Source organism: Corvus kubaryi, unplaced genomic scaffold (assembly GCF_017639235.1).
Source record: "Corvus kubaryi isolate FWS band 111438036 unplaced genomic scaffold, C.kubaryi_AGA036_p1.0 66, whole genome shotgun sequence".
NCBI lineage: Eukaryota > Metazoa > Chordata > Aves > Passeriformes > Corvidae > Corvus > Corvus kubaryi.
This window is the reverse complement of record NW_024582054.1, coordinates 34,384,164-34,399,864: the sequence shown is the minus strand read 5'-3', so window position 1 is coordinate 34,399,864 and position 15,701 is coordinate 34,384,164. Positions and strand designations below refer to the sequence as shown.

At 44.9% G+C, this 15,701-nt stretch overlaps 1 protein-coding gene across 3 annotated transcripts in view; it reads right to left on the bottom strand.

Annotated features, from left to right (window-relative positions):
- The window catches only part of MAP4K5 (mitogen-activated protein kinase kinase kinase kinase 5), a 55,188-nt gene that overhangs the window by 8,355 nt on the left and 31,132 nt on the right, over positions 1-15,701 (bottom strand). For 2 of the 3 annotated variants that reach the window (XM_042048462.1, XM_042048461.1), the window contains 22 exons: positions 15,579-15,634; positions 15,071-15,118; positions 14,940-14,982; positions 13,621-13,693; positions 12,741-12,872; positions 12,085-12,147; positions 11,536-11,617; positions 10,808-10,924; positions 10,561-10,639; positions 9,901-9,959; positions 9,438-9,499; positions 6,927-6,971; positions 5,943-5,985; positions 5,149-5,359; positions 4,572-4,669; positions 4,429-4,470; positions 3,640-3,724; positions 3,445-3,524; positions 2,087-2,147; positions 1,237-1,239; positions 1,032-1,146; positions 841-899 (listed from right to left, as the gene is read on the bottom strand). In XM_042048462.1, the coding sequence (XP_041904396.1) occupies positions 841-899; positions 1,032-1,146; positions 1,237-1,239; positions 2,087-2,147; positions 3,445-3,524; positions 3,640-3,724; positions 4,429-4,470; positions 4,572-4,669; positions 5,149-5,359; positions 5,943-5,985; positions 6,927-6,971; positions 9,438-9,499; positions 9,901-9,959; positions 10,561-10,639; positions 10,808-10,924; positions 11,536-11,617; positions 12,085-12,147; positions 12,741-12,872; positions 13,621-13,693; positions 14,940-14,982; positions 15,071-15,118; positions 15,579-15,634 (1,656 nt within the window). The remainder of the gene's footprint in view (positions 1-840; positions 900-1,031; positions 1,147-1,236; positions 1,240-2,086; positions 2,148-3,444; positions 3,525-3,639; positions 3,725-4,428; positions 4,471-4,571; positions 4,670-5,148; positions 5,360-5,942; positions 5,986-6,926; positions 6,972-9,437; positions 9,500-9,900; positions 9,960-10,560; positions 10,640-10,807; positions 10,925-11,535; positions 11,618-12,084; positions 12,148-12,740; positions 12,873-13,620; positions 13,694-14,939; positions 14,983-15,070; positions 15,119-15,578; positions 15,635-15,701) is intronic. The other variant, XM_042048463.1, reaches the window with a different exon arrangement.

Sequence of the window (15,701 nt, the reverse complement as noted above, 5' to 3'; positions counted from 1 at the left end):
TTAAGCTCAGTTGGGCACAGGAGCAGCCTGACTTCAGGAATTATTTGTAAATGTGGCCGTTGTGGGCACTTCAGATGAGCTAAACAGGATCTCCAAGTGTGCAGCTGAACACTTTATATTCATTTTTAGGGGTGGAAAGGTACAATTTGCAGATGTGACACTTGGGGATGTGGGTTAGTGCTGGGCTGGGCAGTGCTGGGGGAATGGATGGATGATCTTAGAGGGCCTTTCCAGCCTTCGTAATTCCATGACTCTGATTTCACACAGCACCAGGGCCAGTATTGGAAAGGACAAACATTCTGTAGGCAGCCCAAGCTGAAAATCCACAACTTCACAAGCTTTAACCCCTTCTGTGCACTTCAAACTGCACTGATGGCTTTGCCCTCCCTGGGCTGCCAGAATTTTTATTCCTACTGATCCTTTCTTGGTGGAAAATATTCAAGTTTTCCTCACTATAAGTTGGAACTGGATCACACCTTGAGCCAAGGTGACAAGGGGAAAAGGCTGTTTGTGGATGTGCCAGGGGTCTGGGAAGAATTTAATCCCAATATCCCATCTATCCCTGCCCTCTGGCACTGGGAAGCCATTCCCTCTTGTCCTGGCACTCCAGGTCCTTGTCCAAAGTCCCTCTCCATCTTTCCTGTAGCTTCTTCAGGCACTGAAATGCCCCAATTAGGTCACTCTGGAACATCTCCAGGCTGAACTACCCCAATTCCCTCAGCCTTTTGTCTGAACAAAGAACTAACTCCAAGTTTCTTAAAAAGAAATGAATTTCAGACATGCCATGGCCAGGGACAAAGGCCAGGGGAATAAATGGCAAAGCTGAATTTGTCTGCTCACCTATACAGCATTTGTGGCATCCTTTTGTGTCAGGGATCTTGGTCGTTAAGGCAAATTTCCTGGAACAATAATCACCAAAAAATGCATCAACAACAGATGTCAGGGCCCTTCATGCACCAACTCAACAGCCCCAACATAATTTATGGCTATTTTCACTTATTAATAATTTTCTGTAAGTGAAAGATTTGTACCTTGGTAATATTTTGTCAGGAAATCTGTGGGTTTGAATATGAGCAGCTAATCCTGTTTTTTTGGCTTGTTCAAACAATGCTATTAAATTATGGGAGTAGAGCTGGAATGTTTTCCCTGTAAGAGAGAAAAGCAAAGTTGACATCTCAGCCAGTCCTCCAGCATAGAACTGCAAGGTTCAGGAAAATGGAGGTATGGAAAAATTACCTTCTAAAACAGGTGTCAGGTAGGTCAAGTCCAGAGATGAAGAAAAAGAAAATAACATAAAAATGATAATGAATATAGAGAAGATCAGAGCTCATTTCATTACAGTTAGTTTTATGCAAACATTTTTAAAAGGCTGTAATTATAAACAAACAATTAATTATATCAGGATATTTTCTTATCTATAAATCAAGACAGGTGTTGTTACACAAATTCTGCATGTTTAAAGGCACAGTGCTACCATCAGCCTCCATCCCACAGTGCCTGATTCCTGCCTGGAATGTTCTATTCAGGACAACTGATTGCCCAGGAATCAGTGTATCCAAGCAGCGAAACTGCTGGATGAGCAGTACTTGAAAGCCACCTCATTGTCCTTCAAATGGACACAGATTTTGTTTTAGGACCACAGAATCCCAGAATGGTTTGGGTTGGAAGGAACCTTAAATCCCATCCCATCCCATGCCATGGCAGGGCCACCTCCCACTGTCCCAGGCTGCTCCCAGCCCCAATGTCCAGCCTGGCCTTGGGCACTGCCAGGGATCCAGGGGCAGCCCCAGCTGCTCTGGCAATTCCAGCCCAGCCCCTGCCCACCCTCCCAGCCAGCAATTCCCAATCTCCCATCCAGCCCTGCCCTCTGGCACTGGGAAGCCATTCCCTGTGTCCTGTCCCTCCATCCCTTGTCCCCAGTCCCTCTCCAGCTCTCCTGGAGCCCCTTCAGGCCCTGCAAGGGGCTCGGAGCTCTCCCTGGATCCTTCCCTTCTCCAGGCTGACCAAAATACCTTGTGTTCAACCATGACTTTAAATGTTCCTGTTTGTTTATAACTGCAGTCATTTCTCCTCTGTTTACACTCACCTGACAGGGACATTAAGGTGTTGTTGATAACGTACAGCCAGGTGCACTTTCGGGGAAATAACTGGAAAAAAGAAAAGAATTCCATTAATAGAAACATACAGGAATTTTCTGCTGTGATTTTCCCTGCCTGCTCCACCTCCACCACCATTCCTGCAGGGATCCACACTGGAGAAAATCCCATCTTCCTGTTTATTCACTGTTTTGGACCCTTAGCCCTGCACAGACAGACCATGGAATATTGGAATAAGTGTCCAAGGCCAGGCTGGACATGGCTTGGAGCACCTTGGGAGAGTGGAAATGTCCCTGTCCATAGCAAGGGGTGGGACTGGATGGGATTTAAGTTCCCTTCCAACCCAAACCATTCCATGATTCCAGAACACTTTGTCCTGTGTGCCACTCCCATGTGCAAAGTAAGAAAAGAGGTGCAGGAGAAAGCGTAGAAAGAGAAGATCCAACTGCTTGGACACAAACCCTGAGTATCTCCCAGCAGTTTCCTATTTAACAGAACAGCTCTGGCTTTATTCAGTATTTCCACTGAAAAGCTACAAATGGAATAAAAATATACTCCTGGAATTGGGAGCTATTAACCTTGGAGAGACAGGAAGCCCTCTGGGAGATGCAAGCAGAATTAGAAGTTGGAGAAGCAGTTCAGAATGTGCATTTGGAGGGGAGAAATCATCAAATGGATAAAAGGAAATGTGGGAACAAGTGGTGTGGCAGAAGCCTCTGGGGTCTGAGGTGGTCACACCTGACCTCTGCCAGCTGGGAATGCTCTCCTGGAAAAGGAAACTTTGTTTGAAGTGCACTGAATGTTCTCCCTACCCACCACTGGCACAGCCAACCTTTCAGTGGGATACAAAAAACCACGTGGAAAAGCCCAGAGAAGATTGTTAGATGAAATAATTTAGGAAAACATACAAGGAATGAGATTCCAAGAACATCCTGACTCTAAAATACCAGATTTAAGACCATGACTGCATGAAGTGGCTTTGGAAAGGGTTAGAGATCCCAGGAAAAGCTTCTTGGGGATAACAACAGCAGCTGAATTCAGCGATTGAGGGCTTTGGTAGCATCCAAGGAGCTGCAATGTGCCATCTAGTGGGGATGGAACGGAGGGACAAAGGACAGGGAACTGTTCTCTAAGGAGAAGAAGATTTAACAGCAGAGTTACACAAGCAGCACAACTAAAAAACACAGGTAGGTCAGGGAACAAATAATTGTCAGGTTTTCATTACTGGCTTTGATGGGAATCATTTAAGCCCCAGAGCCTGGTATCCACCTTTTCCCTCCAAAGCCAAACTTCATTGCTTCATAATATCCCCAGATCTATTCCGTGTGTTCAGCCCACCAGAACTCACCTGTTCCATGGTTGCTTCATGAAGTTCATTCAAGTTTAGAGTGTAGATTCCTTCTTCAGTTCCAAAGATGATGTACTGATCTAAGAAATCAGGGAAAGGAATTATTCCCTTCCCACTTTGGGAGGTTTCAAATGCAAACCTAAAATAAGTTTACAAATTGATTTCTTTCCCCATCACCAGACCTAAAATAACTACCTTTAGTATCTGGATGTATCCATGAAGTTGCACAATTAATCTTCAAAGGACAACCATCAAATACTTTGGAAAAACAGGCTCCCATCTGAAAGACACCAAAACTGAAACCTGAAACGAATTCAGAGTGTAAGGAGTTGACTTCCTGGCCACTCACACGCAGCTGAATTACACACAGCCTTCCACTGCTTTTAATTTGAATCCCTGGACATTCAAAAATGCAAAGGGGGCTCAAAATGGTATCAACAGCTTTAGTACCTACTGGGTAAGAACAATAACCCTGGAGGGATTTAAAATCCATGTGGATGTGGCACTTGGGGACATGGGGCAGTGGTGGCCTTGGCAGTGCTGGGGAAGGGTTGGACTCGGTGATCTCAGAGGGATTTTCCAACCTAAATTATTCTATAATTGTAAGACTACTGCCTATTATTTATTGAATATAACAAACATGAATATTGAGTGCTTATAAAATGGCATATGAAGGGAAAACAGGCAAAAACACCCTTTCATCACTACCACCTTTTCCCACTTCTCTTCCTAAGCAGGGGCTGCCACTGGAGATCACAACTCACAGAGCCAGGGAAGCCTCCAACCCTTCCCATCCAGACTGAACAGTGACTGGAAGGTTTAAAAACATGGAAACAAATAGTGTGGATTCAGTACTGGAAAAGGAACTGGCTGTGAGATGCAGAAAATCCCCCCCCAGATGAGCTGGTGCCTTATTCCAGCATAAACCTTCCACACCAGAGAGAGGAGGTTTCCGTAATTCCCACTGCACATGGGATTTCTTACCAGCACCTTCGGAGTCGGAGGCAAACCGTTGATTGCTGGTTTCTGTGGGAAGAAGGAAAGATCATAAAACACCTCCTGTGCACTGGCACAAAACCAGCTTGAGGACACGACAGCGAGATCAGCCCCAGAGTCCCAACACCTACAGGGAAATCTCTCTTCTCCTTTTTCCGTGGCAGTTGAGGGATTTGTCCAGGTCCTTCTGCATGCTCCTCGATGTGTTTCAGCATCCCATTCCCATTGCCTGAAAAGGAGCCCAGACATGGTTTGCAGCTTATTTGACACAGTGAAATAGAAAAATCTCCTCCCCTGTGCTGAGCAGGAGGGGAGGAGTGAGCTCTGACATTCCATAAGCACATCTCAGGCAGCTGAACCCTTCCCAGCACAGCTGTCCCTGCTGAGTTACACACTTCCCGTTATCCAAACAGTCCCTGGAACAAATTCCACTGAGAATAAAGCTGTGGCAAGGTCCTCCCCACACATTCATTGTTTTTCTCCTGTTCCTGCAGGCAACACAGTAATGGGATTGACTGGCTGAGTGTCCTTGTTTCGGGAAGAACATTCCCACCATGAGGCACGGCTCTAATAAGAACCACACATGGAAAAGGGAAAACTTCACCTCATGATCAGCTTGTTTTAAAGTATTATCTAGGGAACAGCTGGCTCTGGAAGCAATTCCTTTTCCAGGGTGCCAGTCAGCTTTAGGACAGGTGAGGCATTTACCCAGGTCGCTGTATCTGGCTGTGAGCAATCCAGGGCTGCTGATGCTGCTGGTCATCCCCATGGGGCAGGAATCTGCCTGGGGCCCACAAACTGGGATACTCTGTCTCCTGTGGGCCGCTGGGGCTCTGTTCTGGGAGTCTGGGAAGTGTTTTATTGTCTGGCATCGGTCGTCATCTGGGAGGTTTTCCTCGGGGTAACTGTTCATCCTTGGCTGCAAGGAACCAAAGAGGGGAATGGTTACTTGGGAAATGTTGGAGGAATTGGGAACGGCACCTAGGAAGAATAAACTTCAGACAAGTTGAATTCAAGTCAGATTGCTCTGACATAAAAACATGTCAGCCTCTGAAAAGTGTGTGAGGTTTTCGGCACCACAATATAAGAAAGATAAAAAGCTCCCTGGTCAGCAGGAACAGAACCCAGAGAACAGCTGGAGCTGTGTCAGGGAAGGTTTAGGTTGGAGATCAGGGAAAGGTTCTTCCCCCAGAGGGTGCTGGGCACTGCCCAGGCTCCCCAGGGAATGGGCACGGCCCCGAGGCTGCCAGAGCTCCAGGAGCGTTTGGACAGCGCTGCCAGGGATGCCCAGGCTGGGGTTGTTGGGGGGTCTGGGCAGGGCCAGGACTGGACTGGATGATCCCTGTGGGTCCCTTCCAGCTCAGGAGATCCATGATTGTATGAAAATAAGACATCTGACAGCAGAATAATTTCAGAGGTTCCTCTCTCATGGAAAATCACAGGCAGAATGCAGAAGAGGCCATCCCAGGCTGGCTAAATCCCTTAAATCCCACATTTCTCACCTTGGGAGGCAGTGGGGGCGGCCCAGCTCGCTTTAGTGTCGATCTGCAATGAAAAGGGCAGAAGTTGTCTGAGTTAAACCAAACTCAGAACTCCTTGAGGACTGGAAACGAGATGAACCAGAGGCACAGAAAAGGCAGATCAGAGCTTTGCACACACAGGGTTAAACCAGAAGTCCAAGAGCAGGAGAGAAGCTCATTAATCTCGTTAGAAGTGTTGGTTTTTAATAAACTCCTTTCATAAATATCAGTGTTATAGAGCAATCTGTGAGGAAGGATATTTGAAGTTTGCCAATCAGTATACATTCAGGAACTGGATCTCAGGCTGGAGGGACTTTGGACAGTGACAGGACAAGGGGGAATGGTTTCTAGCTGGAAAAGAGTAGATTTAGGTTGGATATTGGGAAGAAATCCTTCACTGTGAGGGTGGGCAGGCCCTGGCACAGGGTGCCCAGAGAAGCTGTGGCTGCCCCTGGATCCCTGGAAGTGTCCAAGGCCAGGTTGGATGGGGCTTGGAGCAGCCTCGGACAGTGGAAGGTGTCCCTGCCCATGGCAGGGGGGTGGAGCAAGACGATTTTTAATGTCCCTTCCAACCAAACCACTCTGGGATTGTGTGATTCCAGTTTGCAGCCTTGCTGCTGGATCAGACAAACATCTGAGCACCAGAGGAGCTGCACAGAGCTGTGAGGGTCATCTGCACGTCCCATCACAACCAGCCCTTGCTCACAGCTGATGCATTAACCAACATAAAATCCGCTTTTAAGTGTTAGGCACTTCCACAGGGACTCTAAGATAACTCAGGAAGGAGAGCAGGAGAGAAAGCAGAGCTTTGGGATTTCTCCTGAGGATCAGGGAAGGAGCCAAGCGCGTGTTAGGCCTGGGAGAGCAGCCAGCCCTCACTCGCTGGTGAGTGGCAAAGCCTCCTGCAGCATTTGGAGGGAAGAGGTTTGGGAGCAGAGCAACTGCACAGGAAAGAGATCCACTCACTCTTCAACATCTTCACTCCCATCGCCAAATTTTGTGAGCAGTCCCCTAAGGCAGAATGTTTATAAAATTAAGAGCTCTGCTCTGAGGTCAACACGTGCAACTCAACCCATCCCTGATGTCACCGAGTTTCACAACAAGCATCTCCCAGCCCTTTCCAAAAGAAAGAATTCTCTGCACTAAGCCCTTTTCCACTCTGTAAGGTCCTTTCCTTCCTCTTACCCCCGAAAAATCACTGGATCTCTCTTTCACACCATCAGCTTTTGATTCCCTACCTGGCATTTCAAATATTGTTGTAATGTCTCACAACAGTACAATATAAAAAGAGAAAAAAAAGAACAGAGGAAGTTACTAGGAGACAAATGAAGAAAAGCCTTAAAGGGAAGTTTCCTTATTTATACATATACACAAAAGACCCAGACTGTTTCCCACTATAGTGGGAATTTTTCTTTCAAAGCTACTCCAGGGACAACAACAACAAAAAAAGAAATTGTGACTAGAGGATCAAAGCAACACTGAAAATACAGTCTTGAAGAAAAAAAAAAACCCTGATAAAATTTTGCAAAATGGCAATTTTCAAGCTGTGTCTTTAAAGGGCAATGACCAGGAAAACGCAGCCAAATTTGGATTAATGTGAAATTTCCCTACAAGTCACTTCTGAGGGAAAGCAGCAGGAACTACTAAAAAATTTAAAGGAGAAAAAGCCTCTCTTTCTAAAAGGTTCTTGTTGCCCAGAGAAGCTGTGGCTGCCCCTGCATGCCTGGCAGTGCCCAAGGCCAGGCTGGATGGGGCTTGGAGCAGCCTGGGACAGTGGAAGGTGTCCCTGACCATGGGATGGGCTTTTAGGTCCCTTTCAACCCAAATCTTTCTGAGATTCTATGGAAACCTCCATAATGCAGAAAAATCTATAAAAAATTAATTTAAAAATGCTACAGTGAGAAAACCAAGGAATCAGTTCAACCACCAGGTACACATCCTGATATTCCCCTTTCCAGTCAAATAATTCCTAAGTCAGAGATATCCCTCACCATTCACTCTGATAAAAGCCAAAGGGCTTGCAAAGCCAGGACCCCCCAGCACACATCCTCTCTGGACATCCCAGGGATTACTCAGAATTGCTGGGACAGAGGAGTTATGCATTTCCTGTTTATCTTTCCAACTGGAAGCGGTTTCCAAGTGAGCAGCACGGATTCACCATCCAGGACTGTTGTGCCTGCCCTCCTTCCAAATGAATCCGTACCTATTTACTGATTTACAGCCCTGGGAATGTTGGCTGCAGCTTTAGCACAGCCTGGTACAGACAAAGCCACAGGAACAGGATCGAATCCCTGAGTCCCTCTGCCAGGAGGAGCTTCCCTCCCTCCCTGCTCCTCGACCCCACAGATTCCAGCTGTCTGCAGAAAATCCAGCACTCCCAGCAAGGCTTCAATCTGCAGCTCAGCAGGGTCACACAAACAAACCCAGGGCTCAGGGAGGGGAGAAAAACAGGCACTGCCTTTACTGGGCAGGGAGAGGCAGAGCCCAGAGCGCCCCAAAGTGAAGGCCTGGAGCCCCCAAACTCCTGCTACAATGAGACTGGGAGCAGGAAAACCAGGATGCTTCAAAAGGCTCAAATCCTGGCAACCTCCACCAGCTTTTCAGGGGGCTGTAGTGTCAGCTGACAGCTTATGCAAGACTTTTATCTGCAGAAAAAAAAGCCAAAGAAATTCACTGTCTGCTGCTCAGTTCCAAATAAAGATGGGAAACAGGCTCTTGGAGCTGAGCAATTATTTGAGCCCAGATACCATCTTTCCCTACATCTGAACCTCCACACTCCTGACTGCAAATCCAGGGATTGCCTTTAAAGGCAGAGTCCAGTCTTTTGCAGCAAAAAGAAGGTACACACCTTAAAAAAATTCAGTCCTAACTTGGAGAGAATTGTGCTCCTGTACTTCAGGCCTGCTTTATCCCAGGGAAACCAGCTATAAACCCATCTTTCCCTAAAACATTTCACCCCAAAACACTCCGTGGCTGAGTTCTAAATTACACTGATCAGACCCCACAGCAGGAGGAGCTGGGCAGTGTTACTGAGCTTGGTAAAACTCAACATTCAGAACTGGCTTCTCCTTCCCTTTCTCGAGTTCAGGGCTGTGCACAGGCCTTGGCACAGGATGTCACAACCACAGCCACAGCTCAGAAGAGAAGTGTGAGGCCAGAGCAGGATCCTGAACTCAGCTCTGCTGCAGGAAACTCACTGTGGCTGTGTTATGTCACTGTCCTGGTCATGCATTTACACTTCCCACCTACAAACTTAGAACAAGCTGCTGGTGGTGGTTAAAAGAGATTAAAAGTCACTCTCCAAGAGAATTGACCAAGCACCTGCAGAAGGAGGGCTGCACGCTGGGTAACACCTCCTTAAATGATCAACATTAAAGTGGATCAGGGCTTATGGTTTGATTTTTTTTAACACAACTGATTTTTCTTTCAGTTTCATATTAAGTCACAGAAAGAAAAGATGGTTTGATCTGTACTTACTTGTTGCTACCATCAACAAAAGGATTCCAATGTGAAGCAAAGTCACTGCCAGCTGCCACAACCTGAAAATGCAGAAATTGTTATTTTTACCCCTCCTTGTCAAACTAAAGTGCCTTAAAGTACCTGATCCACCACACACAAAGAGGCCTGAGGATTCCCCAGCCCTGCAGAATGATCTACAAGCAGGAAAATCAAATTCCAAAGTGAAATAACGTCTTACAATCTATAAATTATTGTTATTTTTTTTCTTCTTAGACTATTAAGCAGCACCTGGAAATGGTGTAATATCCAGATCAAGCAGCAATAAGGAACAGGAAAACAAAAACTGATAGTGAAAAATCCAGTAAGGGTCACTCAGGGAACTTTAAAAATATTTTTCCAGCAAGTTGCTAAGGGTTGAACCCCAAAACAGTGACGAGATTGTGATTTTAATAAATAAAGAAACCCCCAAACTCCTCCTTACCATCTCATCCCGAGCTTCTGTTTCTTTGCGTAGAGGAGGCTCAAACTGCAGCTTATCAACTACAAAATATTATAATTTCATAATTAATACACAAAACCTTGCACTAGAGCCCTTTCAGTGCTCACTACAGTGAAATTCAGGTAGGAACAGATGTAAATATCGGGTACACAACACTGAATTTGCCTCTCAAACGAGCAGCACTTCACTATCAGCCTCTTTGTCTGAATGCTCGAATTTGCAAATATGAAACCCACAAGAAAGGCCAAATGCAAATACCAAGTCACAGAAACGTAACTCTTTAACCACTTGTCACTTTGAAATGCATGTGAAAGAGAAGAAAGAGACTCTTGAACAGCAAATTCCCCAAAGTGTGATACACACGGTGCAGAGGAGCTGCCAGTGTTGGTGCTACCAAAGACTTTTGACCAAACCTGGAGATAAAACCATTTCTACTTTCAACATTTCACCTTAGATTCATCTGAGTAGTATATTATATAGATAATTAATTTTAGTTTTCAGGAATTATTATTGAAAATTCACGTGCTGCTTCTCCTGGGTTTGCTTCCCAAATGGGAAGAGATTTTTGGGAAACGACAACACCGACATCCTCCAGAGGCAAATCACCCCCCCAAAAAAGGGGAAAGCAGAGCAGGAACTCACAGTTTATCTCTGATGCTGTTCTCTCTGCCCTGATGTTCCTGTTGGTGGAGCGGATCGTGTGGCGGATAACGGAGTGAGGCTGCAGGGGTGGGAAGGGAGACGTGAGGGAAGAGCACCAGCAACAACCAAACCAACAAGAACAAGGAGCAGCTGCTGCAGTTCGAGCTTCAATCTTCGATTCCCAAAGCAAAGCAGGGCATTTAAAGTGCAGTTTCAACAAAAAGCAGAGAATAAAAGATGTTCTCACCTCAAAATCGTCATCGTCAACTTCCCCATAGTGGGTGTGGTTCTCGGGGTTATTGACTTTGTCCAACAGCTCAACTGCTAAAGACCTCGAGAGCCCAGGCTGCCCTACAAAGCTGTGCTGTAACCACAGCAAAGAACACAAAAAGAAGTAGTTTTGATATGCAATTAATGGGTAACTCTCAGTAACAAACATTCAATACAGTTACTGATTCTTTTCTGCTTTCTGGAGGTTTGACTTTTTTCCATGATGCCTTCATGGCTGGACTTCCTGGTAACATAAACATGGAAACACCACACTCTGGGCCACTTGTAAACTGGGAATTAAACTCGAGTCAAACCAATAATTACACTTGAATTTCATTTTTTACATCAGCAGTCTGGAGTGTGGGAAAGCAGAGATACATCAAGGGCTGCTGAAATTTCTGGGAGTCAGGAAAGTCCAACTTCTACACAGCTCCAAGGCTGAGGCACCCACTTGCAGGAAGGCCAAGGTTGAGAACATGAAGCCAATTTCTGTAACTGTACCTGCCAAAAACTGTGTAAAACTGTGTAAAAACACTCAACAAAATCCACTTGCTAAGAGCTGATCAACATCTTTTTCCTTCAGATTTCACTCCACGTGTAGTAAGATTAAAGAAAATGGTTCCCCTTTGGTTTCCTATTGAGCTGTTGCTCCTTTGGAAGCAAGAGATCCCTTCCTGAGCTCACCAAATGCCCCAAATCACTTACAGAGAGGAGTCTGTCTGCTGTCGGTCTCTTCTTTGGATTTTTTGTAAGTGCTATTTTGACAAAATTATGGAATGTTGCTGACCTTAAAGAAAAAGGAGGGTTTATGTTGAATTTTGCAAGGTATTATTATTTTAAGACAGTTGCTAAGCAGATTACAAGAGGGTGTCATAAAGCAGAATGCTGTCCAGGTATCTCACCTCAGGTTTGAATAATGACATTTCCAAGTTAACAAAATGGGGACAAAACCCCACTTGATTCATGGAACTTGCATGGAAAACATTTTGGTACAGGAAATGAACCAAGCATGGCACCAGGAATTTATCACAGGGTAAAGAAACCAGGAAATGCCCCATGACAGGAATTAAGGGGAAAGGTTTTCTTCTAAAACATACAAAGAGCACCAAAGAAGGGTTTCTTCTTCAATAATAATGAATATTTTTTCCCTTTATCTATAAAATCATAGAATCATGAAATGATTTGGGTTGGAAGGGACCTTAAGGATCATGTAATTCCAACAAAATATGGAACAAAGGAAGGAGTTCCACCTACCATTTTGCTTTTTCCTTTAGCTTTGGCGGTTGAAAATTACTTTTTGACATTAAAAAGAGAGCCCTAAAGGGAAAGAAAGAGTAATGATATAATATGGTAAAAAAGTAAACTAATTTCATTTAAAAATCTGAATACTTTAACACTTTCTGGTGAGAACCATACTGGTGAAACTGGATTAGAGTCTGCACTGTGTTAAAAGAGAGATACACGGAATCTGTCGATTTGATCTTTAAATAAAGTATTTTTAGTGCCATGAATAATCCTGCTAAACATTAGGCTATGGCTTCCCTAGTGGTTTGCTATCACCAGTGAATCTGCCCCTGTTCCTAATCAGATTCCTGATCCCGGAATCCCAGAATGGTTTGGGTTGGAAGGGACCTTAAAGCTCATCTCATTGCAACCCCCTTGCCCATGGCACCTTCCACTAGGCCAGGTGCCACCAAAAATTTTTCAATTTCAAGGTTTCGGTTATAATTTCCATTCCAAATGTAAGGTTTTAGCTGCAGTCTGATGCCTTGGAGTCAGACACGAAAACAACCATTCAGAGAAGGAATTTTGGTGTGAGTTTCTAGCTCTGAGCTCCAGAGAAGGTTAAACTGAATCCTGACAGCTCCTGCTGGGATTCAGGGAGGTGCTGGAGGCAGAGAAGCACAAACCTCATGGGGTGGAGGTCGAACATGGGCGGCTGGAGCTCTGCCAGCTCGATGGCCGTGATGCCCACGGCCCAGATGTCACACAGCTGGTTGTACCCCCCGTTCTTCTCCACCGCTGCCACCTCGGGGGCCATCCTGGAAAACCAACGCGGCATCACCCAGAGCACCTCTGCACACAACCCCCCTTCCCAAGGGGGAATCCACCCGGAGAGCTCCTCAGGAAGCACCTAGAGGTGTTTTGCCCCAGGTCAGGGGCTGGGAATAGCACCAGGCTCAGCATTCCCAGGAAATCTAATGACCAGATCATCTCCCTGCCCTCAGCCCTCCTTCTCCATCGGGGCCACAACAATTAAAAGCCATTGTCTGGTTGAAGCTGTTTGCCCAAAAACACCTCCCCAGGCAGCTCCTCTGCATCCCAGTGATGCCTAAACCCAGCTAAATTTGCATATTAACCCAGCTCAAGATTTACAATGATTATTTGCATATTAAATGTTGCCTTGTGCAGACATTAATCAGTAGGGATGATTAAAAGAGAATTTAAAAATCTCGTTTCCCTTCTGCACAGAAATCAGAGAGACACTATTCTAGTCATTAAAAATGTAAGACTGAGAAACTAAATAACCACTGGGATCTCCCCAAAAAAGGAGAATATTCTGCATTAATGACTTTGGGAGGAACAACAACCCTGCCTCAAATACCAAATAGCTTTTGTTACAGCAACAGATCAGCTCCAATCAGTGCTTCCCAGATTTTTAGCCTCTGGGCATTTTACTTGGAAGAAAGGGAATTATTGCAATTTCTATACACATATGTGTGTGTTTGAGAATTTTTGGCATAAATACAGACTCAGCTCTGCAGCACAGCAATCAAAGTGGTTTCTTACCAGTAAGGGGTGCCAATAAAGGATTTCCTCTTTGCAATAGTGGCTGTTATTTTTGCTGCTACTCCAAAGTCAGCTGGAAAATCAAATCAAATCATCAGAGCCTTAGAAATCCCTGTTTAACACCCCAATCTTACTGTGTTATGAAAGAACAATCATGGGTCTCATCCAAATTAAAAACTCATTAAGGGAAACAAAGATTAATAATAGGATCATTAATGCCTTCACTGACATGACTTCAAATCAAAGAGTTTTCTTTGTACACACAGCTCTTCTCTTAGATCATTTTTCCATCTCAAAATACCTCAAGCAGAATTTGAGGATATTCAGTTCTAGAGGAAAAATAGCATCATCCTTGGTAAGATGAAAAGGTACAAAAAGTACCTTTAGTGTGTTATTTATGGAGGAGCTGTGATGGGGCATCTGTTCTCTGCCCTGGAGACTCTGTCTAGGGGCCAATCATCCCTTGGCCTCAGAACTCCCAAGCATCAGGTGGTCTTGGAGAGCCAAAAATCATTTAAATCCATTTTATTTTGATTGATTGGTGGTATGACAGCTGGAGGATAACCTGGGGAAATCCAGCCAGCTTAGCAGGCAAAAGGGAGGTACCACTGTGTATCCCAAGTTTAATGCAGGGAGCGGAATCTCCTCTCAGTGTCAGGGTTGTACTCCTGTTTTTTTCCTTCTTTAAAAAGCTGTCCTTTCCCAACACAGCATTCCTGGTTCCCCACAGGGGTGTGGAGGTGTTGAACTAATGCACAACTAATGCCCTGACTCCACTGGGATGATGAGAATCCCATGGCAGCTTTTCCCTGTACACCTCGGAGTTTTCCTCTCCTGCACCTTTGTGGAAATGCCCAACACCCCACACAGAGCCAGGATCAGATCCCACTGTTCCACAGGCTGCCAGGCTCTGGAGATGCCCTCCCACACAGGGGATCCTCAGAGACTCACCGGGACAACTGGCACCCTGGCCAGGGATAAAAACACTGATAGCCAGGTAATCCCAGCCTGGAAAATTCCAAGAAAATCTGGGAGGCTTCAAGGCTCAGTGGTTGAATAATGAAATTATCTATAATTTCTTGAGAGAATACAAAACTTCTCATCTCCTACATAGCCAAGCCATGGATACCCACTTTGTCATCACTTTCAATCATCACCCATTGCCCCAAATAATCATGGAGTCATTTAGGTTGGAAAAGACCTTTAAATTATGGAGTCCAACCATTCCCCAGCACTGCCCAGGCCACCACTGCCCCATGTCCCCAAGTGCCACATCCGCAGGGCTCTTAAATCCGTATTACAAAATTCAGGGAACTCACCTAATTTAACATCTCCATGGTCTGTTAGTAGAATGTTTGCACCCTAAAACAAAAGAAATTAAAAATCTTTATCAGGAATATTTTTCCTGCACCAGGAACTGCAAGATGAATTTCTCAAGGTTCCAAGTTACCTTTATGTCTCTGTGCATTTTGCCCTTCATGTGTAAATAAGCAAGACCCTGGAAATAAAAGACACAATGAGTTATTGTGCCATTTGTTAACATCCTACAAAGCCAGTCCCACTGAATAAATTTAATTTTCTCAATGTATTTTATTTGGAAATTGAGACATTTGAGATCTGCAGATAAGGGGTGCTTTGCCTTGGTATTTCTCAGTTATCAGCAGTCCCAAAACAAAAGGGAATTTTATTTATCTGCTTGCAGTATTTTACCCCCACACAACATTAAATTTACCACCACAGGGCAGGCAGGCAGTTCAAACTTTAAGCAACTATTTGCATGATATTACACTAGAATTTCTTGCTAATTTTTATTTACAGTATGGAAACTAACAGGTTACCCCTGGTTAACTGGTTCCTGCTTGGTTCCCAGTGGAAGTGATGGAACTGAAATAATTTCCTGTATCTGCTTTATTTACATGGAATAAACACTTGATTGTGCACCTGCAGAAGTACAGTACCTGTAGCGTTTCCCTGCACACATAAGCAATCTGTAACTCTGACAGAGGTCCTGTTACTGCAAATAAAGATTCAAAAGTCAATTTACAACACACAGCACATAAATAACATTGTGAAGCAGCCAA